Raw genomic sequence first — 25,541 nt, 5'->3', positions numbered from 1 at the left:
TCTCAACACAGAAATGCACACTTCCCTATTAGTGAGCATTTCTCCTTTGCCAAGATAATTCATCCACCTGACAGGTGTGGCATATAAAGAAATTATTAAACAGCATGATCATTACAGTCTGTAATAAAGCCATTCTGTGGGGAAAAACTCATTCTGATTGGGTTGGCCTGGCTCCCTATAAAACCTCCCATGTATACCCACCCCCTGCCGAGTCATGCGAAATCCATAGATTATGGCCTAATGAATTTATTTAAATTTACTGACTTCCTTATAGGAACAAATCAGTAAATCTTTGAAATTGTTGGATGTCGCATTTATATTTTTGTTCAGTATACGTCCATTAATTTCTTCAACTTGTACCCAAACATTAAAAAAAAAACACAAGTAAAAAATATTTGCTTAAAGTTACACATTTTGACAGAGTTAATGAACTGTCCATTGAACAGCACAGCAATTGATAAAACAGGACCATGTTTGAAACACAAGTGTTTCTAAGCTAGGGCTGGGTGGTGTTCCGTATTTTATGATATACCGGTATTGATGCACAGACCGGTTTGGGTTTTTATTTTACCTTCTATAACGGTATTTGAATGTTTGGTTTGTTTAATATGATACGAAGTGTGTAATGTGGACTTTTATAGTTTACTTCGCTACTTAAGTCATCTCTCTCCGCGCCACTTTCCACAGAGATAGCCCCGCCCCGTCACTCAAGGAATATCCTCACTTTGCTTCTTAATATAAATCCACTAGCGTTCTATAATTACACCATTAGCTGGTGTTCCTTACATCTTCAAACAGCTAGTTTGTCTTTTCTTAGCAAGTTGGGCCTAAATCGTGTTAGCCGCTAATGCTAATCGCCAGCTAGTAAATAAATGTACTGAGTCAGAGCAAACGTAATAAGCAAAACAGCCTGACAATACCAGTGATGGTGTAGACCTAAATCGATACGTTTGTGCTACAGTATCTTCTAAATCAAAGAGGAATACGCAAAGCATGAATATGTAAGCTACAAGAAGTAGCTAAGAGAAAACATGCAATGTAGCCAAAGATTATTGGGTCCCCTAGGAAACACTTTGGTTTCTACCAACTGTATTCAAAGTGCCCACTATTATTATACTCCAACTATAGAATAATCATATTTCCATGATGCCAACAGTTCACCCAAATGTTCACCCAAAAGTCAAATCTTGGTTAAAATAAGGCCTAGAAGTGTAGAAATTATCTCAAATGAGTGCAGGAAATGCAGAAATGTATGAAAGTGCTGAAAATGATTTTGGGTTGAATTGAACAGTTTAAAACAATCAGAATGGAGAAAGACCCATTGAAAACAGTTGCCACCCTAGGGTCACGCACTACTCATAAAGCAAATGTAGCACGTTTACTATTCTGAGCTTGTCAATATTACACCAGGTAAGCAGTTACAGAAATCAGGAATGCAAACAGGCTCCATCTGAGCTATTGTGTCCAACACACCTGTTATATTAGGCACCGAAAACAGATGTTATTATGATAATTTTTTTCAATTACATGTTTTGCTAAAATAAGGTTTATCACCATTAGCATACTGGTTATTGTCAGGAATTTCAGATGACTAACATGCCAAAAGAAAACTGCCTCTTACTCAGGCCCAGAAGCTAGGAAATGCATATACTTGGTTTTCTAGCATTGGCTAGAAAACACTGAAGTTTCTAAAACTGTTAAAATGTTTGTGAGTATAACAGAACTGATATGGCAAAATCCATTCATAAATATTTATTTGAGGTCACAGGCCATTTCAATGCTTGCCTATGGGATATACAAATAGGTAAGATCCAGATTGCAGTTCCTATGGCTTCCACTACATGTCAACAGTCTTAGAAAGGGTTTCAGGCTTGTTTTTTGAAAAATGAGCAAGTAGTGGGGAAAACTCCAAGGTGTATTTCATTAGAAATGTAGTCTTGTTGGCACGTGAATGAGGTGCACGCTCTTCGTTATTTATCTTCCCTATATATTTAGATATTAGAATACCTGAGGATTAATTAGAAACATCGTTTAACTTGTTTGGATGAACTTTACTGGTGACTTTTTGGATTCGTTTGTATGCATGTTGAACGAGTGGATTACTGAAACAACCGAGCCTCCTCCATTTTTGGGATATAAAGAAGGACTTTATCGAACAAACCAACCATTCATTGTGTAGCTGGGACTCTTGGGATTGCAAACAGAGGAACATCTTCAAAAGATAAGTGATTAATTTAAATCGCTATTTGTGATGCGTGGGCTGGTTGAAAAAGTATGTGTGTGGGGCGCTGTCCTCAGATTATCGCGTGGTATGCTTTTGCCGTAAAGCCTTTTGAAATCTGACAAGGCGGTTGGAATAACAATAAGTGAAGCTATTAAACGATGTAAGACACTTGCATTTTCATGAATGTTTAATATTATGATTTTTGAATTTCACATTGCAATTTCACCGGATGTTGTCGTTAAGTAAATACAGGCATGCACCACATTACTAAAAAACAAAACAGCTCAATCAAGCCTGATGGTCTTGTAAGTATAAAACCAAAGCTTGCCATTCATTAAATAAAAACATGAAAAGGTAGCGCAATGGAATGTCACTGTGGTGTGAAGAATCCAATACTTTACCTTGTATTTGGTACAATTCACATTATTGTGGAAGCACCTCTAAGAGTATGAATTAGGCTGTTTGAGAAGGTTTGAATCCTAAGCAACCTGCCTACACATAGTTTGAAGTACAATACCAACATAGCTACTGTAGTAGGTCAAAGCTGTGTGCTGGAAAACCTTGGTAGAGCATGGGTGGAAAGGGCATTGTGTTCCTTTTTCGGCTTCAAAGACTGTCACTTCAAATGTCGTTTTTGGTTTTTAATCCATGTTTTTTACACCGGAAGGTGATGCACAACATAATTAATCAATAAGGCCTGAGTGGGTGTGGTATATGACCAATATACCACAGCTACGGGCTGTTCAATGTAAGGCAAAGTGCCTGGATACAGCACTTAGCAGTTGTATATTGGCCATATACCACAAAACCGGGGTGCCTTATTGCTATTATTAACTGATTACCAACGTAATTAGAACAGTAAAAAAATGTTGTCAAACCCATACCACGGCATCCAGCATTCAGGGCTTGAACCGCAGTTTATACAGCATAACACATGCTCTCCTCGTGAACCCTCACAATATGTGTTTTATTGAATTTATTGATAAGATCTCAGCTCATAATCCTAATGATCAAAAGCAAATTGGCAAGACGAGGTGTGATCGTGACTATATCGTAGTCATCCACCTCGGTGGAAATTACTTGGGGGAAACAAAGGGGACAGCCGTCATGACTCAGATGCGAGCTGATTTGTAGGTAGTCATCTGAATGTTGGATGTTTCAGTGGGAGGAGGCCATTAACAAGTACATAAAGACGGCCCGGGGCCCTGTCAACTAGCTGGTGTCGGCATTTCTCAGTGACAGGCGCATGCCCACAATCCGCCACTGCTCGGGCTGTGTCAGTCACAAAATTGTGTCAGCTGGTGATTGTCACGCAATAATCGTCGGTCTCACGGTAATTGATTGTTAAATAACAAACACATTTAGCATCTCCTGCCTTCCACATATAGCCTACAAGCCACTGATGCAGACCTGTGGAACATCTACATTTTAAAAAGTCTAATAAATCCATGTAATACACCATCACAATAAATCCATTATGTATTTTAGACAGGACTAAAGAAACATGATATGAAGAAAATGTATATTTCAGAAGAAGAGAATAGCATATACTCTGAGTTGTCCTTATGTTAGGTCCTGATCTGGCCATGCCAAATGGCTGTGGGCTACACTACTTCATTTAGCAGACAGGATTACCTTAGAATTCCATGGCATTATTTTATAGTATGAAGAATACAATTGTACAAAGCTGAATAAAATAGGATATTTTCACCAAACGATTTGAGGGAGTGTGCACATGCAGCTATTCTGTGATGAGCAGTTAAAGAAATAGGTACTTGTGCTTAGAATGATTCACGTAACTTTAGTTGTTCTACAAACATTGGGCAATATGTTGCGATTTTTAATACATTGTAAGGCTGTATGATGCGAATAATATCTGAAAAGAAGTCGCTTGAAAAGGTATGAGTTCTGCTTTGTTTTTTTTGCACAGGCTGTCACTCATTCACAATTTGACAAGCAAGCAATAATGCCTAGAATTTCAGTGGCATCCCATTTGTGTGGCTGTAATACATCCTAAAAAAAAATCCATGCATTTTGCGGTCAGTGCACCCTTCTTGAGTGCTGCGTGATCCATCACGTGATTGGCTCTCCCACAGAACTACAAATGAAGACAGACATCGGGGACACAACTGCGCGCGTCCTTATCCAATTTCGAGGTGCATATTGAAGATGGAAGAACTGTCCACATTTACTTTGTCAGCCAACAATACGAGTAGGCCTAACGAACAGCAAAAGCACTAGCCTATGTCAATCTACTATCCCCCATAGTTCAAAAGTTGACCTATTTTATTCTGATGAGAAATAAATATTCCAAAAATAGTCTAGGACAGTTGTGGGATGCGATAGATCCCAAAAGAATACAACCACTAGCATCAAAAAACCTGCTTTAAGCAATGAGCCTGACGCAACAATTGAGGACATTTAGCTTAAAATGTTGATAAACATTAGGTTATTTCTTCACATAGGAGCAGCAATGCGCACATGGCAGTAGGATAAGCGCTAATGTCCACTTCCAATTATGGATGTAATGCTTTTACTATAAAATTAAAAAAATGACCTTCCCTAAACTTGAAACTCATGCACAGCGTGAGTAGAGTTAAGATTAATGTGCTTCATTTTAAAAGAAGTCCTTTGCCACTTTAGTTGTGATACAAACCTTATTGAAACATATAGGGCTAGGCTACATGAGGTGTGAGGATATGATTTGGCATCGTTTCTTATGCTGGGCATCATTCACAAGTGATAGGTTAATATTGTCACCCATCACACTATTCTTGATATAATCTTGTCTTTACATACACTAAATAATAAAGGGGCAAGGGGGATACCTAGTCAGTTATACAACTGAATACCTTCAACTGAAATGTGTCTTCCGCATTTAACCCAACCCCTCTGAATCAGAAAGGTGTGGGGGGGGCTGCCATAATCGACATCCATGTCTTCGGCGCCTGGGGAACAGCGTGTTAACTGCCTTGCTCAAGGGCAGAACGGCAGATTTTTTACTTTGTCAGCTCGGGGATTCGATCCAGCAATTTTGTATAAGCACGCTAACATTAGCTAGTTTGCTACATCGCCAATCAACATATTTTTGCATTTATAGATTAACCTCAGCTTGAATACCACCATATAGCTAGCTATATACAGTAGCTAGGTTTGTTTGCATACATTTATGACTGGCAGAGTAGTGCAAGTAGCTGTGTGGTTGCTGAACAAGCGATCCCAAACTTAATTGCTAATTAAAAATTCTGATGTGTTCTGTCGCAGCCGGCCACGACCGGGAGGTCCATGGAGAGACGCACAATTGGCCCAGCGTCGTCCGGGTTCGGCCGGCAGGGATATCCTTGTCTCAGCGCGCACTAGCGACTTCTGTGGCGGACCGGGTACAGTGCACGCTGACCAGGTCGCCAGGTGTACGGTGTTTCCTCCGACACATTGGTGCGGCTGGCTTCCGGGTTGGATGTGTGTTGTGTCAAGAAGCAGTGTGGCTAGGTTGGGTTGGCTCTCAACCGTCGCCTCTCCTGAGTCTGTACGGGAGTTGCAGCGATGAGACAAGACTGTAACTACTCCAATTGGATACCACGAGAGAGAAAAAAAGAGGGTAAATTTTTTTCCTTCAAATTCTGATATGTGGTACTCAGTAACAGACAGACGGCTCATGACCAGAGGCGGGGAGTGTGTGGTGCACCTCCAATCAATTGATGAGCGAATATTTGAGATTGGTGTCATATTGGCTTATATATGATGGTAGGGTTATTTGAATTTAACACTGAATTTCAACTAATGCCTATAACAGAAGTGACAATAATATACTATGATTATAGCATAGTAAAATTATAAAAGTAAATGTAAAATATCAAACTGTTATTAGATCTAGCCTACTTGTAAATGCTCAAAATATAATAAGCAGCCTATGAACTAAAATTGGGATAATTTTCTTAAAATCAATTGAACTGAAAATTACAACATTTAAAAAAAAACTGAGACATGATTAAATGCAATAAAAACAATGAATGACCTGTAATTAACACATCAAGTTTTACAGTCCTCGTTATAACAATGTTTTGTGAAGGGAAATATGATAAGCAGTTGGGGCTAGGAGGCTACTTCCTTTGACACACATGTACCTGGGTGAGGAGAACTAGCAATTGGGGCTAGGAGGCTACTTCCTTTGACACACATGTACCTTGGTGAGGAGAACTAGCAATTGGGGCTAGGAGGCTACATCCTTTGACACACATGTACCTTGGTGAGGAGAACTATCAGTTGGGGCTAGGAGGCTACTTCCTTTGACACACATGTACCTGGGTGAGGAGAACCAGAACACACTCAAAAGAAGCATGTCCACTAGCAACACTGCCTAAATACTGACCTTAGGATCAAAGTCTCCCTCGTCATCATCATCAACATCCTGCTCCTAAATCACAAGAGACAGAGTAAATAATGACAATTATCCTTAGTATTTTCCTTTTCACAAACATTTAACAAATAGGATATTCATATCCAATCCTCTCCTTACCTCTTCATCTCCCTCCTCCAGCTCTTCCTCCTCAAACTGCACAGACAAGAGGACAACAGCGTTACACATTCTGTTACAGCTCCCGATTGCAAATACAGACCAAATACAAAGTTGTGGAAATGGAAAACTCGTAATCAATTGTACTTATGACAGACTCAATAGTTTTGCTCATGTTATAACATGCATTTGCTGTATGCCTATATGTTTGTGTGTGTTTGACACGTACACTTTCGTCGTCCTCCAGTGCCTCTCCAGTGAAGTAGAGCACAGCTCGGGGGACTATCCTCTCACGGAAAAAATGGCCAAGCTCAAAGTCTGTGGTTAAGGTGAACTCGGCGTCCTCGTCCTGGGGAGATAGTTGTTTTTTTTAGGCCACTTTCCTAGACATAGCCCAGACCAGGGCCAGAATTCAGAAAACTACTCAGAGTAGGAGTGCTGATCTAGGATCCATTTCCGCTTTTATATGAATTAATGGAAAGGGGAACCTGATTCTAGATCAGCAATCCTACTCCGAGATGTTTTGTAAATACAGGCCCTGCACAAAGTGCCTAATGAATGGGAAATCATTGAAATCACTTTTTTAGTCCAGGATTAGGCTTCTGTCCAAGTAACTGACCCTCTAACAATATTTCCATTAAAATGTAGAAACTGATAAAAGTAATAAACTGTGAATTTGGGGCTGAAATGCAGATCATATATTACTCACCGGCTCTCCATCAGGTGACACTGTAAGAGAAAGGAAATTATTACCTTTGATTATTTCACTTTGATTTAGAAAGTTCACATTTCGCAAACAATCATTTCGTTTCACAAAGCCAATCCTGAAAGGGCAGCCGGACATAGATCAATCACTCAACAACGATTAAATTACATTCACACTGCTGATAACTTCTATACGACACCTCCATGAAATTAGTGACATCACCCAGGTGCTCTTTGATCTTGATTTTTCTCAGTCACTCCCTGGTAAGCGACAGAGCACCACCCTCACTGACAAAACGATGAGTTTTCAAAGGAAGGCGGAAATGTCAATGCTTTCTTTATCTTGAGTTGGGAAATCACTCCATCGCCAACAATGGCAATGAGTGACTCAACATCAATGTCATAAGTTTTAAAAGAAATACTTAGGAGTATTCGGGTGGTTGCACCAACATGGATTAATGCATAAACTAGGTTAAATCAAGGTTTATAGAGATGTTTAACTAATCCTAGTTAAATTAATTCCATCCTGTGATCTAAGTTTAGTTTTCACTTTAAGCTTGTTGCTCAATGAATTGAAATAAATGGAAAACTCTTAATCAATGTACTTATGGCAGACTCAATAGTTTTGCTCATGTTATAACATGCATTTGCTGTATGCCTACAGTGGAGCAAAAAAGTATTTAAGTCCAGGCGGCGTAGTGTGTTACTGATGGTAGGCTTTGTTACTTTGGTCCCAGCTCTTTGCAGGTCATTCACTAGGTCCCCCCGGGTGGTTCTGGGATTTTTGCTCACCGTTCTTGTGATCATTTTGACCCCACGGGGTGAGATCTTGCGTGGAGCCCCAGATCGAGGGAGATTTTCAGTGGTCTTGTATGTCTTCCATTTCCTAATAATTGCTCCCACAGTTGATTTCTTCAAACCAAGCTGCTTACCTATTGCAGATTCAGTCTTCCCAGCCTGGTGCAGGTCTACAATTTTGTTTCTGGTGTCCTTTGACAGCTCTTTGGTCTTGGCCAAGGTGGAGTTTGGAGTGTGACTGTTTGCGGTTGTTGACAGCTGTATTTTATACTGATAACAAGTTCAAACAGGTGACAATAATACAGGTAACAAGTGGAGCACAGAGGAGGCTCTTAAAGAAGAAGTTACAGGTCTGTCAGAGCCAGAAATCTTGCTTGTTTGTAGGTGACCAAATACTTATTTTCCACCATAATTTGCAAATAAATTCATAAAAAAATCCTACAATGTGATTTTCTGGATTTTTTCTCTTATTTTGTCTGTCATAGTTGAAGTGTACCTATGATGAAAATTACAGGCCTCTCATCTTTTTAAGTGGGAGAACTTGCACAATTGGTGGCTGACTAAATACTTTTCTGCCCCACTGTATGTGTGTGTGTTTGACACGTACGCTTTCGTCGTCCTCCAGTGCCTCTCCAGTGAAGTAGAGCACAGCTCGGGGGACTATCCTCTCACGGAAAAAATGGCCAATCTCAAAGTCTGTGGCTAAAGTGAACTCGGCATCCTCGTCCTGGGGATTAATGCTTAAACTAGGTTAAATCAAGGTTTATCTAAATATTTAACTAATCCTAGTTAAATTAAATCCTGCCTGTAATCTCAGTTTAGTTTTCACTTTAAGCCTGTTAATTAATTTAAATAAATTATGGTGATAAATTCTAAAAACTGCCACTTGAGATGGTTTAACTGATCAAATGGCAGCATATCCTACTGTGGAGAGACCAAAACGAGTTCCTCAGAATAATTAGCGACAGGTTGAATCCTGTTGAGTTTTGTGATGTAACTCATGATTAGTAGGCTATTTACATGCCCATTTTGTACTACAATTGAATTGGGGCTTATGATATGCCCAGCCTTGGTTTGAATAATAATGTTACGCAACTTGCTGTAACGGGCCTGATAACAGTAACATTGTAGTGAAGTAGCATTAACTTCTTATGGCTGGGGGGGTGGTATTGAGTAGCTTGGGTGAATAAGGTGCCCAGAGTAAACTGCATGCTACTCAGGCCCAGAAACTAAGATATGCATATTATTAGTAGATTTGGATAGAAAACACTGAAGTTTCTAAAACTGTTTGAATGATGTCTGAGTATAACAGAAAAAAATCCAAACAGGAAGTGGGAAATCTGAGGTTTGTAGTTTTTCAACTCTTTGCATATCCAAGATACAATGTAAATTTGGTCTGATTGCACTTCCTACGGCTTCCACTAGATGTCAGTCTTTAGAACTTTGTTTGAGGCTTCTACTGTGAAGGAGAGAATGAGAGCTGTTTCAACCAGAGGTCTGGCAGAGTGCCATGAGCTCAGTCTCGCATGTGCCTGTGAGAGTTAGCTGCGTTCCTTTGCATTTCTAAAGACAAAGGAATTCTCCAGTTGAAACATTACTGAAGATTTATGTTAAAAACATCCTAAAGATTCATTCTATACATTGTTTGACATGTTTCTACGAACTGTAACGGAACTTCTTGACTTTGTCTGGACCTAGTGCTCACACCTCATGAATTTGGATTTGTGATCTAAACGAGCGAACAAAAAGGAGCTATTTGGACATAAATGGACAAACTGGGACTGGGATTCCTGGGAGTGCATTCTGATGAAGATAAGTGAATATTTATAAAGCTATTTCTGACTTCTGTATTGCTTGTTTTTGTGTCTGAGCGCTGCACTCAGATTATTGCATGGTGTGCTTTTTCCGTAAAGCTTTTTTTGAAATCTGACACAGCGGTTGCATTAAGGAGAAGTGGATCTATAATTCCATGCATAAGACTTATCTTTTATCAATGTTCATTATGAGAATTTCTGTAAATTGACGTGGCTCTCTGCAAAATCACCAGATGTTTTGGAAGCAAAACATTACTGAACATAAACGCGCCAATGTAAACTGAGATTTTTGGGTATAAATATGAACTTGATCGAACAAAAAACATAGATGTATTGTGTATCATGAAGTCCTATGAGTGTCATCTGATGAAGAGCAAAGGTTAGGGATTCATTTTCTCTCCATTTCTGCTTTTTGTGACTCCTCTCGGCTGTGTTTTTCTGTAACTAGGTGCTGACCTAACAAACATTTGGTGTGCTTTCGTCGTACGGCCTTTTTGAAATCGGACACTGTGGTGGGCTTAACAAGTTTCTTTACCATGGTGTAAAATACTTGTTTGAGGAATTTTAATTATGAGATGTTTGAATTTGGCGCCGTGCACTTTCACTGGCTGTTGTCATATCGATCCCATTAGCGGGATTTCAGCCATAAGAAGTTATCGTTAGTTTTAAAGTGCATTATAGGCATGGATATTTACCCGTTATTTATGCTTACTAAATATTGGTGGGTCAAGTTTTCCATAGTCATCATTGGGGGTTATGGAGAGGGGCAAACTGCTGGTGAATCATCTTGCACATCTTCTGGGTGATAGGATCAATTCCCTTGGATGGAGGCCCCCCTCCGACTCCGGTCTGAAATAGCCCGTGCCTCTCCTCTACCGCATCCTTTTAAGTTTTTTCCAGCACACTTTCATCCGAGTCGGGTCCCTGTTCTCTTTAAGCCGTGTTGATCCATTACATTTGTTGCATAAAATGGCCCAGGTGTCTTCCTTTTTGACAGCCATGTTGTCTGTTTTTTATCCTCTAGTACATTACTAAATTCCTCCATCAGCTCCGACAAGTTTTTTTCCCCATAAGTCAACTAATGAGAACCTTTCACAATGGAGTTAGTAGTTCTAACGTTACATTGTTATTATTTTAATCTAAGGAACAGCAACTTTGTGGCCTGATTTGTCATGTAGGCTAGCTACTTCTTTTCAACTCATGAAATACCTCATATATTGGTGTAACATGTCACTAATCAGTTTAAAACCATTAATCAGAGATTTACTGGTCCAGGTTTAAAATTAAGTGGTGCAACACATCTGATTAATTAAACCTAGATTTACAAAACCTAGATTTACAAAACCTAGATTAGCTCTAACCCTAGATGAATTTAAACCATGTTGGTGCGACCCACCCTTCATCCAATAATCTTGTTCTCAATCTACACTGAACAAAATATAAATGCAACGTGTTGGCCCCACGTTTCATAAAAGATCCCAGAAATATTGCGTAGGCACAGAAAGCTTTTTTCTCTAAAATGTTGTGCACAAATGTTTACATCCCTGTTAGAGAATTTCTCCTTCAAAATAATCCATCCACCAGACAGGTGTGGCATATCAAGAAGATGATTAAACGGCATGATCATTACAGGTGCACCTTGTGCTGGGGACAAAAAGCCCAGTCTAAAATGTCCAGTTGTCAACACACAATGCCAGAGATGTCTCAAGTTGAGGGAGCTTCCAATTGGATGTTCACTGTAAGATTGTCCACCAAAGCCGCCTCCAAAATAATTTAAGAGAATTTGGCCTAATAACTGCAGACCACCCGTATGGTGTCATGTGGGCGATGATTTGCTGATGTCAATGTTGAGAACAGAGTGCCCCATGGTGGCGATGGGGTTATGGTACGGCAGGCATAAGCTATGGACAATGAACACAATTACAAAATTGACGGCAATTTGAATGCACAGAAATACTGTGATGTTATCCTGAGGCCTATTTCTTATAATGTACCTGTGACGAACAGACATATCTGTATTCCCAGTCATGTGAAATCCATAGATTAGGGCTTACTGAATTTTTTTCTTCACATTGTTTACAATCCATATCAGGAAATTGGGTCAAAGTAAATTCTTTGAAATGGTTACATGTTGCTTTTATATTTTAGTTTAGTATAATTAATTATTCTAAGAATACTGTATGTTGCAAAATCACAATTGGTCACCAATGTTCATGTGGGCAATGCCATACATCCACAGGCCCAAATGAATAATGCAACAATTTTACTAAAATTACAGCTAATAAAAAAAAAAAAAAAAATCGGTCAATTGAAATAAATTAGGCCCTAATCTATGGATTTCACATGACTGGCAATGCAGATCTGCAGAGATACGTTTAAAAAATAAAAAGTAGGAGCATGGATCACAAAACCAGTCAGTATCTGGTGAGACCATGCACCTCATGCAGCACAACATCTCCTTCGCATAGAGTTGATCAGGCTGTTGAATGTGTCTTGTTGTCCCAATCCTCTTCAATGGCTGTGAGAAGTTAATGGATATTGGAGTGAACTGGAACACGCTGTCGTACGCATTGATCCAGAGCATCCCAAACATGCTCAATGGGTGACATGTCTGTTGAGTATGCAGGCCGTGGAAGAACTGGGACATTTTCAGCCTCGACGAATTGTGTACAGATCCTTGCGACATGGGGCCGTGCATTATCACGCTGAAACATGAGGTGATGGCTGCTGATGAATAGCACAACAATGAGCCTCAGGATCTCCTTACGGTAGCTCTGTGCATTCAAATTGACACGGTCCGCTACGAAAACCTGCGGGCTCTCCTTCACTGCAGCCGATATGAGCAAAACATTTAAACGTGTCAACCCTCGCAAGGCTGCAGGATCAGACGTCATTCACAGCCGCGTCCTCAGAGCATGCGCAGACCAGAAGGCTGGTGTGTTTACGGACATATTCAATCAATCCTTAACCCAGTCTGCTGTCCCCACATGCTTCAAGAGGGCCACCATTGTTCCTGTTCCCAAGAAAGCTAAGGTAACTGAGCTAAATGACTACCGCCCCGTAGCACTCAATTCTGTCATCATGAATTGCTTTGAGAGACTAGTCAAGGTCCATATCACCTCCACCCTACCTGACACCCTAGACCCACTCCAATTTGCTTACTGCCCCAATAGGTTCACAGACGACGTAATCGCATCACACTGCCCTAACACATCTGGACAAGAGGAATACCTGTGTGAGAATGCTGTTCAACTACAGCTCAGCATTTAACACCATAGTACCCTCCAAACTCGTCATCAAGCACAAGACCCTGAGTCTCGACCTCGCCCTGTGCAACTGGGTCCTGGACTTCCTGATGGGCCGCCCCCAGGTGGTGAGGGTAGGTAATATCTCCACCCCGCTGATCCTCAACACTGGGGACACAAGGGTGCGTTCCACTTTAAATCACCCACGACTGCATGGCCATGCACGCCTCCAACTCAATCATCAAGTTTGCAGATGACACTACATTGGTAGGCTTGATTACCAACAACGACGAGACGGCCTACAGGGAGGAGGTGAGGGCCCTCGGAGTGGGGTGTCAGAAAAATGACCTCACACTCAAAACAAAGGAGATGATTGTGGACTTCAGGAAACAGCAGAGGGAGCACCCCCCTATCCACATCGACGGGACAGTAGTGGAGAGGGTAGCAAGTTTTAAGTTCCTCGGCGTACACATCACTGACAAACTGAATTGGTCCACCCACACAGACAGCGTGGTGAAGGCGGCGCAGAAACTCAGCTTGTCACCAAAAGCACTCAAACTTTGGCAGATGCACAATCGAGAGCATCCTGTCGGGCTGTATCACCACCTGGTACGGCAACTGCTCCGCCCATAACCATAAGGCTCTCCAGAGGGTAGTGAGGTCTGCACAACGCATCACCGGGGGCTAACTACCTGCACTCTTGGACACCTACACCACCCTATGTCACAGGAAGGCCATAAAGACAACCACCCGAGCCACTGCCTGTTCACCCCGCTATCATCCAGAAGGCGAGGTCAGTACATGTGCATCAAAGCAGGGACCGAGAGACTGAAAAACAGCTTCTCAAGTAGAGGTCGGCCGATTCATCGGAATGGCCGATCAATTAGGGCCGATTTCACGTTTTCATAACAATCGGAAATCGGTATTTTTGGACATATACTGACTCAACTCCAGCCACTTCAATAATGTAAAAATTGATGAAGAATGTATCACTAACCACTTTAAACAATGCCACTTCATATATTTACATACCCAACATTACTCATCTCATATGTATATACTGTACTCTATACCATCCACTGCATCTTGCCTATGCTGTTCTATACCATCACTCAGTCATATATTTTTTTTTTATGTACATATTCTTATTTATTCCTTTACACTCGTGTGTATAAGGTAATTGTGAATTTGTTGTTTAGATTACTCGTTGGATATTACTGCATTGTCGGAACTAGAAGCACAAGCATTTCGCTCGATTTCTGGGGTCTTTAATTTAAGCTCATGAAACATGTGACAAACTTTACATGTTGCCTTTATATTTTTTTAACCAAAAATAAAGTGTTATCAATATATATTTTATATTTGAGATTTCTCAAAGTAGTCACCCTTCTCTCAACCAGCTTCATGAGGTAGTCACCTGGAATGCATTTCAATTAACATGTGTGCCTTTGCCTTGGGGAGGCAGGGTAGCCTAGTGGTTAGAGCGTTGGACTAGTAATCGAAAGGTTGCAAGTTCGAATCCCCGAGCTGACAAGGTACAAATCTGTCGTTTTGCCCCTGAACAGGCAGTTAACCCACTGTTCCTAGGCCGTCATTGAAAATAAGAATTTGTTCTTAACTGACTTGCCTAGTAAAATAAAAGTAAAAAAAAAAAAAAAAAAAAGTTCATTTGTGGAATTTCTTTCCTTAATGCGTTTGAGCCAAGGTAGGGGTGGTATAAAGATGGTCTTTTACCAAATAGGGCTAAGTCCATATTATGGCAAGAACAGCTCAAATAAGTAAATAGAAAATGATCAATCATTACTTTAGGACATGAAGGTGGGTCAATAGATAACAATTCAAGAACTTTGAAAGTTTCTTCAAATGCAGTCACTAAAACCATCAAGCGCTATGATTCAATTTTACCAAGACGGAGAGGGATGGAGTGCTGCATCAGATGACCTGGCCTCCACAATCCCGACCCCAACCAAATTGAGATGGTTTGGGGTGAGTTGGACCAGAGTGAAGGAAAAGCAGCCAACAAGTGCTCAGTATATGTGGGAACTCCTTCAAGACTGTTGGAAAAGCACTCCAGATGAAGCTGGATGAGAGAATGCCAAGAGTGTACAAAGCTGTCATCAAGGCAAGGGAAAGGGGGATACCTAGTCAGTTGAACAACAATGCATTCAACTGAAATGTGTCTTCCGCATTTAACCCAACCCCTATGAATCAGAGAGGCGGGGAAGGCTGCCTTAAAACCTCTTAGAGATCGGGCTACTTTTTTCAACATTCTGTTAAAAATAGCACAACATTTCAACGTCCTGCTACTCATGCCAGGAATATAGTATATGCATATGATTAGTGTGTGCGCATAGAAAACACTCTGAAGTTTCTAGAACTGGTGTCTGTGACTATAACAGAACGAGTTCCGTGGTCAAAATCGCCAGAAAACCTGGTCACTAAAGAAAAAAAATCGATCCGCCAGCCCATGTATTGTCTATTGGAAGGAAAAATAATTAAGAGTGAGATTACAGTTCCTACAGCCTCCACACGATGTCACCAGTGTGTGATTTCGATTCAGCTAAATCCTTGGTCATCTGAGTAATAGCCACATCCGGTTGTCAAGTCCAGATGTAAACAATGGAACCGGAAAAGTTAGTTACGTTACCCAAACTCGTGCTTATTGAATACAGATCGCTCCGTGATCAATTTGATCGTTTATTAACGTTTAGTAATACCTAAAGTTGGATTACAGAAGTAGTTTGAAGTGTTTTGTCAAAGTTTATAGGCAACTTTTTTAATTAAAAAAAATAACGTCACGTTTAAAAAAGTGTTTTTACTGGATCTGACGGTGTTCATAAATTGACATTTTGGGTACACAAGGACCGATTTAATCGAAAAAAAGACCCAATTGTGATGTTTATGGGACATATAGGAGTGCCAACAAAGAATCTCGTCAAAAGGTAATGAATGTTTTATATTTTATTTCTGCGTTTTGTGTAGTGCCGGCTACGCTAATTCCTTTGTTTACGTCCCCTTCTGGTATTTCGGCGTGTTGCCTGCTATCAGATAATAGCTACTCATGCTTTCACCGAAAAGCATTTTACAAATCTGACTCGTTGGCTAGATTCACAACGAGTGTAGCTCGAATTGAGTAGCCTGTATGTGAATTTTAATGAACGTTTGAGTTTTAACAAGTGCTATTAGCATTTGGCGTAGCGCATTTGCATTTATTGTTGGCAGGGGGTGCGGTTGCGTCCCGGGTGGGCCAGAGAGGTTAACCACGTCATCTGCGCCCGGGGAACAGTGGGTTCACTGCCTTGCTCAGGGGCAGACAGATTTTTACCTCGATCCAGCAACCTTCCGGTTACTGGCCCAACACTAACCACTAGGCTACCTGATGCCCAAAGGTTGACTACTTTGAAGAATCTTAAATATAAAATATATTTTGATTTGTTTTTAGTTACATGATTCCATGTGTGTTATTTCATAGTTTATGTCTTCGCTATTATTCTACAATGTAGAAAATAGTACAAATAAATAAAAACCCTTGAATGAGTAGGTGTTCTAAAACTTCTGACGTAGTGTACATACATACGATTCACTAATCACACGCTTGTTCAACGAAAAAAAACACACATAAGTGTAAACCTTCTTTGACAGTAACACATGGGTGGGTGTGCGCATGCACACACATTCCCACAGTGGTACCAGGCAGGCAGGGCTGCATTCCAGAGAGTCTGCTATGGAGGGAAAGTCAGATGAGTCAAGGTTAGCCCTTAGCCAGCATTCTCCCCATTTCCCACTCGCATAGCCTGAGAGAACACTGATTGCAGGGTGATAGGAGATGGGGATGGAATGGACTTAACTTTATTCAAGGGAAGATAAAAATAGGAAAGGAGATTAGGTAGAGACTTACCATTGAAGTAAAAATAATAGATGGAACAGAGGAAAGAGTTGAATGTCATTTTGGCTACACTGAATTGAACTGAATGTTGGCTTACATTGAAGAGCAGGAAGTGAGTCTGAGAGGGTGAGGTGTACAATTTATGTATTTTTCTTGACAAAGAACTATTGTCTGAGAGATAGCGGATTCAGAGACTTGACTACGCAGGCCCCACCCTGAGGGCACACACCTGAGCTACAGTATTAATATCTACCAATCACACGCCTAGGATACACCAAAGAGGTATTCAGAGTTTGAAGGTGAGGGTTCAGGATTGGTGCATGCATGTTTGAAAGGAAGGGCTGACTAATAGATAGAAAAATGTGAGCCAAGAGCTCAAATAAAAAGGTGCTTTTTTACTCATTCAGATTACCTAAAATATGCAAATCACCTTGTGACAGTGAAATAGACCCACTAGTTGAGTCACCCTTACATGGTCCTACCACCTTTGGTTTTACACACAATTGTGGTGTGTTCCATTCTTCACCAAGGCAATAAGAAGTCCAAACTGGAGGTGTGTGATGTGTAAATGAGCTGTAGCTAAGTAAACAAATCAAAATCTTGGGTCGCACAAGCACACAGCTCAGTTCCGGTCTTGGCGAAAAATGGAAAGCTCACGTCTTTGACGTAAGCTAAGCTTTGAAGTCCAACGTATGTAGGACAGAAGTCTGATTCTAGTCCACAACAGAGATTGTGCCTACACAGACCAGTCTGTGAATAACATCTAACCATCAATAGAGACAGTCATTGTGTAAGAGGCAATGTGAGCAGCCCCTGTCCTGTATATCTCTTAAGTATGGACACATTCCAGATGTATAAATATAATAACACATTTAGGCCTACTTTATAAAGCACTTTCCATTATTACAAAGAGCATCTTAAACTCAATCAAATTCACATCTAGAGATATTTAAAATGCCTAAAGAAGTGCTTGTCGTCTTAGTAACCAGATCAATATGATACATTGAAGTCTGTGCAGAATGAGTATTTGGGGGAAAGCCGTTCCACTGCCAGGATCAGGGTGCAGCGGGCAGAAGTGAGAGTCTACCGTCACCTGCTGGTTGTGTTGAACAACTGCAGAGAAACTACTGTATGCTACACATGGCCTGAAGTATAATCTTGCTTTCTGCATGCTGAGTTACCTTTAAATGGGTACCCATGTATCTTACCTTCGATGCATGGATACCTTTGTGTTATTTGTGTGGGTCTCATTTTTAGGAGTGGCCATCAAATCTTCTTTCCAAAGTGTGTTTTTCCCATGCTTGCATTAAGAATGTTGTGCAATGCCTGGGTTTATCAGAATGCATGTTTCTATCCCTACGGCAGTCAACTTGAAAATGCCTCGAGAGGAATATTATGTTCTTGGCATTGAACGCGACACAAGCTGATCAATTGAATAGTAAACTGATTTTGCAGTCAGCCATCTTGTTGGCTGAGGAAAGCTCTAGTATCTTTAAAGAGCTCAGGAAGAAATATTTAGTTGGCGTGGTGGCAACAACTTAGCAGTAGTAGTCTCACTTCCAAATTAATATAGCAGAAACACAGAAGGACTGCTAGATTAGCATGAAATGGGGACCATTCTTTGACAGAGGCCAGACAGTTCAATTTGTGAAGAACGGAATATTTGGCAATGTAGAAAGCACATTTCAGATTTTTTCCCCCCGCATAACCACAGACCGCGTGTACCCACAGACGAAAAAAAGCTGTAAGTGAAGACCGCACAGAAATAAACATTTTGGCATAAATTAAACGTTTTAGGTTTGGGGCAAATCCAACATCAGAGTTGACCCTACATATTTTCAAGTAATGTGGTGGCATGTTACGGGTATGCTTGCTGTCAAAGGGCCTTCCACAAACTGTTGCCACAAAGCTGCAAGCTCAGAATCATCTAGAATGTAGTTGTATGCTGTAGCGTTGAGATTTACCTTCGCTGGAAGTAAGGGGCCTAGCCTAAACCACGAAAAATAGCCCCAGACCATTATTCCTCCACCACCAACCTTCACAGTCAGCACTATGGTAGCATTTTCCTGGCATCTGCCAAACAGTGAAGCGTGATTCCTCACTACAGAGAGTAGTATCCACTGCTCCAGAGTCCAATGGCAGCGAGCTTTACACCAATCCAGCCAACATTTGGCAGTGCTCATGGTGATCTTAGGCTTGTGTGCATGGCCATGGAAACCCAATTCATGAAGCTCTTGACGAACAATTATTGTGCCGAGGATGCTTCCAGAGGCAGTTTGGAACGCGGTAATGAGTGTTGCAACCTAACAAATTGCAGACCAAATTAATGCTTCAGAGCTCAAGTAATAGACATCTATAAATCAACAGTTCAGAGATTGCATGAATCAGGCCTTCATGGTCAAATTGCTGAAAAGAAACCACTACTAAAGGACACCAATAAGAAGACTTGCTTGGGCCAAGAAATACGAGCAACGGAGATCAGACTGGTGGAAATCTGTCCTTTGGTCTGAAGAGTCCAAATTAAAGAAAATGTTTCCAACCTCCGTGTCTTTGTGAGATACAGAGTAGGTGAATGGATGATCTGCATGTGTGGTTCCCACAGTGAAGCATGGAGGTGGTGGTGTGATTGTACTTTGCTGGTGACACTTATTTAGAATTCAAGGCACATTTAACCAGCATGTCTACCACAGCATTCTGCAGCGATACGCCATCCCATCTGGTTTGAGCTTAGTGGGAGTATCATTTGTTTTTCAACAGGACAATGACCCAACACACCTCCAGGCTGTGTAAGGGTTATTTGACCAAGAAGGAGTGATGCAGTGCTGCAGATGACCTGGCCTCCACAATCACCAGACCTCAACCAAATTGAGATGGCTTGGGATGAGTTGGACCGCAGCGTGAAGGAAAAGTAGCCAACAAGTGCTCAGCATATGTGGGAACTCCTTCAAGACTGTTGGAAAAGCATTCCAGGTGAAGCTGGTTGAGAGAATGCCAAGTGTGTGCAAAGCTGTCAAGGAAAATGATGGCTACTTTAAAGAATATCAAATATATTTTGATTTGATGGACACTACATGATTCATAGTTGATGTCTTCACTATTCTACAATGTAGAAAAAAACAAAAACCCTTGAATGATACTGTACATACAGTGCATTTGGAAAGTATTCAGACCTGGCATTTTACATTTTGTTACATTACAGCCTTAATCTAAAATGGATTAAATAGTTTCCCCCCCTCAATCTACACACAATAACAGGTTTAGAAATTGTAGTAACTGTATAGAAAAATGAAATATAACATTTACATACATACTCAGACTCTTTACTCAGCACTTTGTTGATGCAACTTTGTCAGCGTTTAAAAGCCTCGAGTCTTCTTGGGCATGACGCTACAAGTTTGGGGAGTTTCAGATCGCATGTATAGCGTCCTGAGGGCGAGCGTTTTGTTGACGTCAACAATGTGCCCAATGGTGGCGGGGGGATTTTGGTATGGGTGGGAATAAGCTACAGACAACGAACCCAATTGCATTTTATCGATGGCAATTTGAATGCAGAGCTACCGTAAGGACATACTGAGGCCAATTGTTGTGCTATTCATCTGCCACCATCACTTCATGTTTAAGCATGATAATGCACGGCCCCATGTCACAATGTGTTGGAGGATACCAATGTGTCGGGTAGGGGGCAGCATTTGGAATTCTGGATGAAAAGCATGCCCAAATTAAAACGGCCTGCTACTCGGGCCCAGAAGATATGATATGCATATATATAACTGGTAGATGTGGATAGAAAACACTAAAGTTTAAAAACTGTTAAAGTAGTGTCTGAGTATAACAGAACTGATTTGGCAGGCAAAACCTGAGAAAAATCCATTCAGGGAGTAGTTTTGTAGGTTTCTATTCAATGCCATTACAGTATCAATTCACTTAGGACTCAAATTGTAGTTCCTATGCCTTCCACGAGATATCAGTCTTTAGAAATTGTTTCAGGCTTGTATTCTGATAAATGAGGGAGTAAGAGCAGTCTGAGTGGACCCTGACATGTCAGAGCTTTTTCATGCGCAATCCCGAGAGAGTGCATTTCTTGTTTACCTTATTGTCCGGTTGAAATATTATAGATTATTTAGGCTAAAAACAACCTGAGGATTGAATATAAACATTGTTTGACATCTTTAAACCTATGTAAAAATAGGTTCTGTTTTCTGAATTTTTATACAGACTATTTTTATACAGACTATTTCTGTATTTGAATTTGGCGCTCTGCAGCTTAAATCAGGTAATATTAATTACAGATAAATTATGTCATGTCATATCACCTAATCTGGCATAGACAAAGAAACGACATACAATTCCAAAATATCCACTCCAAGGCAAAAGGTGTAGAATGGCAGCAAACTTGCTTTAAAACAAACATTTTCTCTACACCGCATGGCAAAATATGTATTATTGGTGGTGGGCGGTGCAACTGCAGCCCCTCGACTATTTGAGATTTGTTTGTTGCCCCCACCCCCATCAAAGTTGCCAATCCCTGCCTTAAAATAAAACCTACCTCTGTCTTTTAAAGACTTAACAATTGGATTGAGTTTTATTTTTCAGGGTGACATTTACCTGAATTATAAGGCCAAAGACACACCAGAAAGAGTTTCCACAAAGTGTTGTTTATTGGTCCAAGCTCAGCTAGGGCTGTTACGGTGACCACATTTCTGCCACGTCAGCAGTCACGGGTCACGACCGCCAAGTTCCACGTGACCTTTGAGTCACAGTAACTAGGCTTCTCCAAATCTGAGCTCTGATGCCACTGATGGTCATTAGTAGCCTTCCAAACTTGCTAACAGCCAGTCGCTAATGGCCTGGTACTCAGTGCACTATTGTCCCTCCATCAGGTCCTAATGGCCTGGTACTCAGTACTCTATTGTCCCTCTAATCACTGACATCAATGCAAATGCAATGGATAATCAACCATTTCATGATAGCCCTAACATTGAGTTAGATGTGCAGCTGGTTGATGCATGGAATGAAAGTGTTGTGCAACATGTATTATAGGCTATGGAATTGTGTGAGGAAAACAGATTTTTGATAGCCCATCAGCTGTCTATTCTGCTCTACAAAGCCTAAAACACTAACTACGTAATCATTTTTACTGCAAAATCTGACTTCAAAGTTTGTCTAGACAGACAGCAATTTCTGATATTCCATGATACAGTTGAAGTCGGAAATATACTTGATGCTAGGCGGGGTGGGATGTTTCTGGTTGGGGAGGGAAGATGCGGGCAAGTGGATGGGGACTATGGGGTGGAATAGCTTGGGTTATCTTTGTATGCATTTCTTTGACGTTTTTTTATCCTCAAAGAAAGACAATTAAATAAAAAGTTGATCACAAAAAAACATCCTCTACAGTGCAATCAGTAGGGCTGTGTCTCCATCTTTTTAAAAATTTAACTAGGTAGGCTGGTTGAGAACAAGTTCTCATTTACAACTGCGACCTGACCAAGATAAAGCATAGCAGTGTGAACAGACAACAGAGTTACACATGGAGTAAACAATAAACAACTCAATAACAGTAGAAAAAAAGGAGGGGAAAAAGTCTATATACATTGTGTGCAAAAGGCATGAAGAGGTAGGCGAATAATTACAATTTAGCAGATTAACACTGGAGCGATAAATTATCAGATGGTCATGTGCAGGTAGAGATACTGGTGTGCAAAAGAGCAGAAAAGTAAATAAATAAAAACAGTATGGGGATGAGGTAGGTAAAATGGGTGGGCTATTTACCGATTGACTATGTACAGCTGCAGCGATCGGTTAGCTGCTCAGATAGCAGATGTTTAAAGTTGGTGAGGAAGATAAGTCTCCAACTTCAGCGATTTTTGCAATTCGTTCCAGTCACAGGCAGCAGAGAACTGGAAGGAAAGGCGGCCGAATGAGGTGTTGGCTTTAGGGATGATCAGTGAGATACACCTGCTGGAGCGCGTGCTACGGGTGGGTGTTGCCATTGTGAACAGTGAACTGAGATAAGGCGGAGCTTTACCTAGCATGGACTTGTGGAGGACCTGGAGCCAGTGGGTCTGGCGACAAATATGTAGCGAGGACCAGCCGACTAGAGCATACAGGTCGCAGTGGTGGGTGGTATAAGGTGCTTTAGTAACAAAACAGATGGCACTGTGATAAACTGCATCCAGTTTGCTGAGTAGAGTATTGGAAGCTATTTTGTAGATGACATCGCCGAAGTCGAGGATCGGTAGGATAGTCAGTTTTACTAGGGTAAGTTTGGCAGCGTGAGTGAAGGAGGCTTTGTGGGCTACACTCAGCCTTGTCTCAGGATGGTAAGTTGGTGGTTGAAGATATCCCTCGTGGTGTGGGGGCTGTGCTTTGGCAAAGTGGGTGGGGTTATATCCTTCCTGTTTGGCACTGTCCAGGGGTATCCTCGGATGGGGCCACAGTGTCTCCTGACCCCTCCTGTCTCAGCCTCCAGTATTTATGCTGCAGTAGTTTGTGTGTCAGGGGGCTAGGATCAGTTTGTTATATCTGGAGTACTTCTCCTGTCCTATTCGGTGTCCTGTGTGAATTTAAGTGTGCTCTCTCTAATTCTCTCGGAGGACCTGAGCCCTAGGACCATGCCTCAGGACTACCTGACATGAGAAGTCCTTGCTGTCCCCAGTCCACCTGGCCGTGCTGCTGCTCCAGTTTCAACTGTTCTGCATTATTATTGGACCATGCTGGTCATTTATGAACATCTTGGCCATGTTCTGTTATAATCTCAACCCGGCACAGCCAGAAGAGGACTGGCCACCCCACATAGCCTGGTTCCTCTAGGTTTCTTCCTAGGTTTTGGCCTTTCTAGGGAGTTTTTCCTAGCCACCGTGCTTCTACACCTGCATTGCTTGCTGTTTGGGGTTTTAGGCTGGGTTTCTGTACAGCACTTTGAGATATCAGCTGATGTACCAAGGGCTATATAAATATATATGATTTGATTTGTTGCGGAATAGAAAGCCGACTCTAGATTTGATTTTAGATTGGAGATGTTTGATATGAGTCTGGAAGGAGAGTTTACAGTCTAGCCAGACACCTAGGTACTTATAGATGTCCACATATTCTAGGTCGGAACCATCCAGGGTGGTGATGCTAGTCGGGCGTGCGGGTGCAGGCAGCGAACGGTTGAAAAGCATGCATTTGGTTTTACTAGCGTTTAAGAGCAGTTGGAGGCCACGGAAGGAGTGTTATGGCATTGAAGGAGGTTAGATAGCACAGTTTGGAGGTTAGATAGCAGTGTCCAAGGAAGGGCCAGAAGTATACAGAATGGTGTCGTCTGCGTAGAGGTGGATCAGGGAATCGCCCGCAGCAAGAGCAAGATCATTGATATATACACAGAGAAAAGAGTCGGCCTGAGAATTTAACCCTGTGGCACCCCCATAGAGACTGCCAGAGGACCAGACAACATGCCCACCGATTTGACACACTAAACTCTGTCTGCAAAGTAGTTGGTGAACCAGGCAAGGCAGTCATTAGAAAAACCGAGGCTACTGACTCTGCCGATAAAAATACAGTGATTGACAGAGTCGAAAGCCTTGGCCAGGTCGATGAAGACGGCTGCACAGTACTGTCTTTTATCGATGGCGGTTATGATATTGTTTAGTACCTTGAGCGTGGCTGAGGTGCACCGTGACCGGCTCGAAAACCAGATTGCACAGTGGAGAAGGTACGGTGGGATTCGAGACGGTCAGTGACCTGTTTGTTGACTTGGCTTTCAAAGACCTTAGATAGGCAGGGCAGGATGGATATAGGTCTGTAACAGTTTGGGTCCAGGGTGTCTCCCCCTTTGAAGAGGGGGATGACTGCGGCAGCTTTCCAATCCTTGGGGATCTCAGACAATATGAAAGAGGTTGAACAGGCTGGTAATAGGGGTTGCGACAATGGCGGCGTATAGTTTCCGAAATAGAGGGTCCAGATTGTCAAGACCAGCTGATTTGTACGAGTCCAGGTTTTGCAGCACTTTCAGAACATCTGCTATCTGGATTTGGGGAAAGGAGAAGCTGGGGCGGAGCTGTTGGCTGAGGTTGGAGTAGCCAGGAAGGAAGGCATGGCCAGCCGTTGAAAAATGCTTGTTGAATTTTCGATTATCATGGATTTATCAGTGGTGACCGTGTTACCTAGCCTCAGTGCAGTGGGCGACTAGGAGGAGGTGCTCTTGTTCTCCATGGACTGTACAGTGTCCCAGAACTTTTTGGAGTTAAAGCTACAGGATGCACATTTCTGCTTGAAAAAGCTGGCCTTTGCTTTCCTGACTTCCTTGAACAGTTGCATATCGCAGGGACTATTCGATGCTATTGCAGTCCGCCACAGGATGTTTTTGTGCTGGTCG

The 25,541-nt window shown here is 41.6% G+C and overlaps 1 protein-coding gene across 4 annotated transcripts in view; it reads right to left on the bottom strand.

The window, feature by feature from the left end:
- Positions 1-25,541, bottom strand: part of nap1l4a (nucleosome assembly protein 1-like 4a) — a 65,771-nt gene that overhangs the window by 5,219 nt on the left and 35,011 nt on the right. For all 4 annotated transcript variants that reach the window (XM_064930623.1, XM_064930620.1, XM_064930621.1 and 1 more), the window contains exons 10-13: positions 7,447-7,466; positions 6,967-7,086; positions 6,741-6,776; positions 6,594-6,638 (exon numbers count right to left, since the gene is read on the bottom strand). In XM_064930623.1, coding sequence (XP_064786695.1) covers positions 6,594-6,638; positions 6,741-6,776; positions 6,967-7,086; positions 7,447-7,466 — 221 coding nt within the window. The remainder of the gene's footprint in view (positions 1-6,593; positions 6,639-6,740; positions 6,777-6,966; positions 7,087-7,446; positions 7,467-25,541) is intronic.

Source organism: Oncorhynchus masou, chromosome 22 (assembly GCF_036934945.1).
Source record: "Oncorhynchus masou masou isolate Uvic2021 chromosome 22, UVic_Omas_1.1, whole genome shotgun sequence".
In the NCBI taxonomy this organism is placed as follows: domain Eukaryota; kingdom Metazoa; phylum Chordata; class Actinopteri; order Salmoniformes; family Salmonidae; genus Oncorhynchus; species Oncorhynchus masou.
The sequence above is the reverse complement of the archived record's forward strand: the minus strand, read 5'-3'. Positions and strand labels throughout refer to the sequence as shown.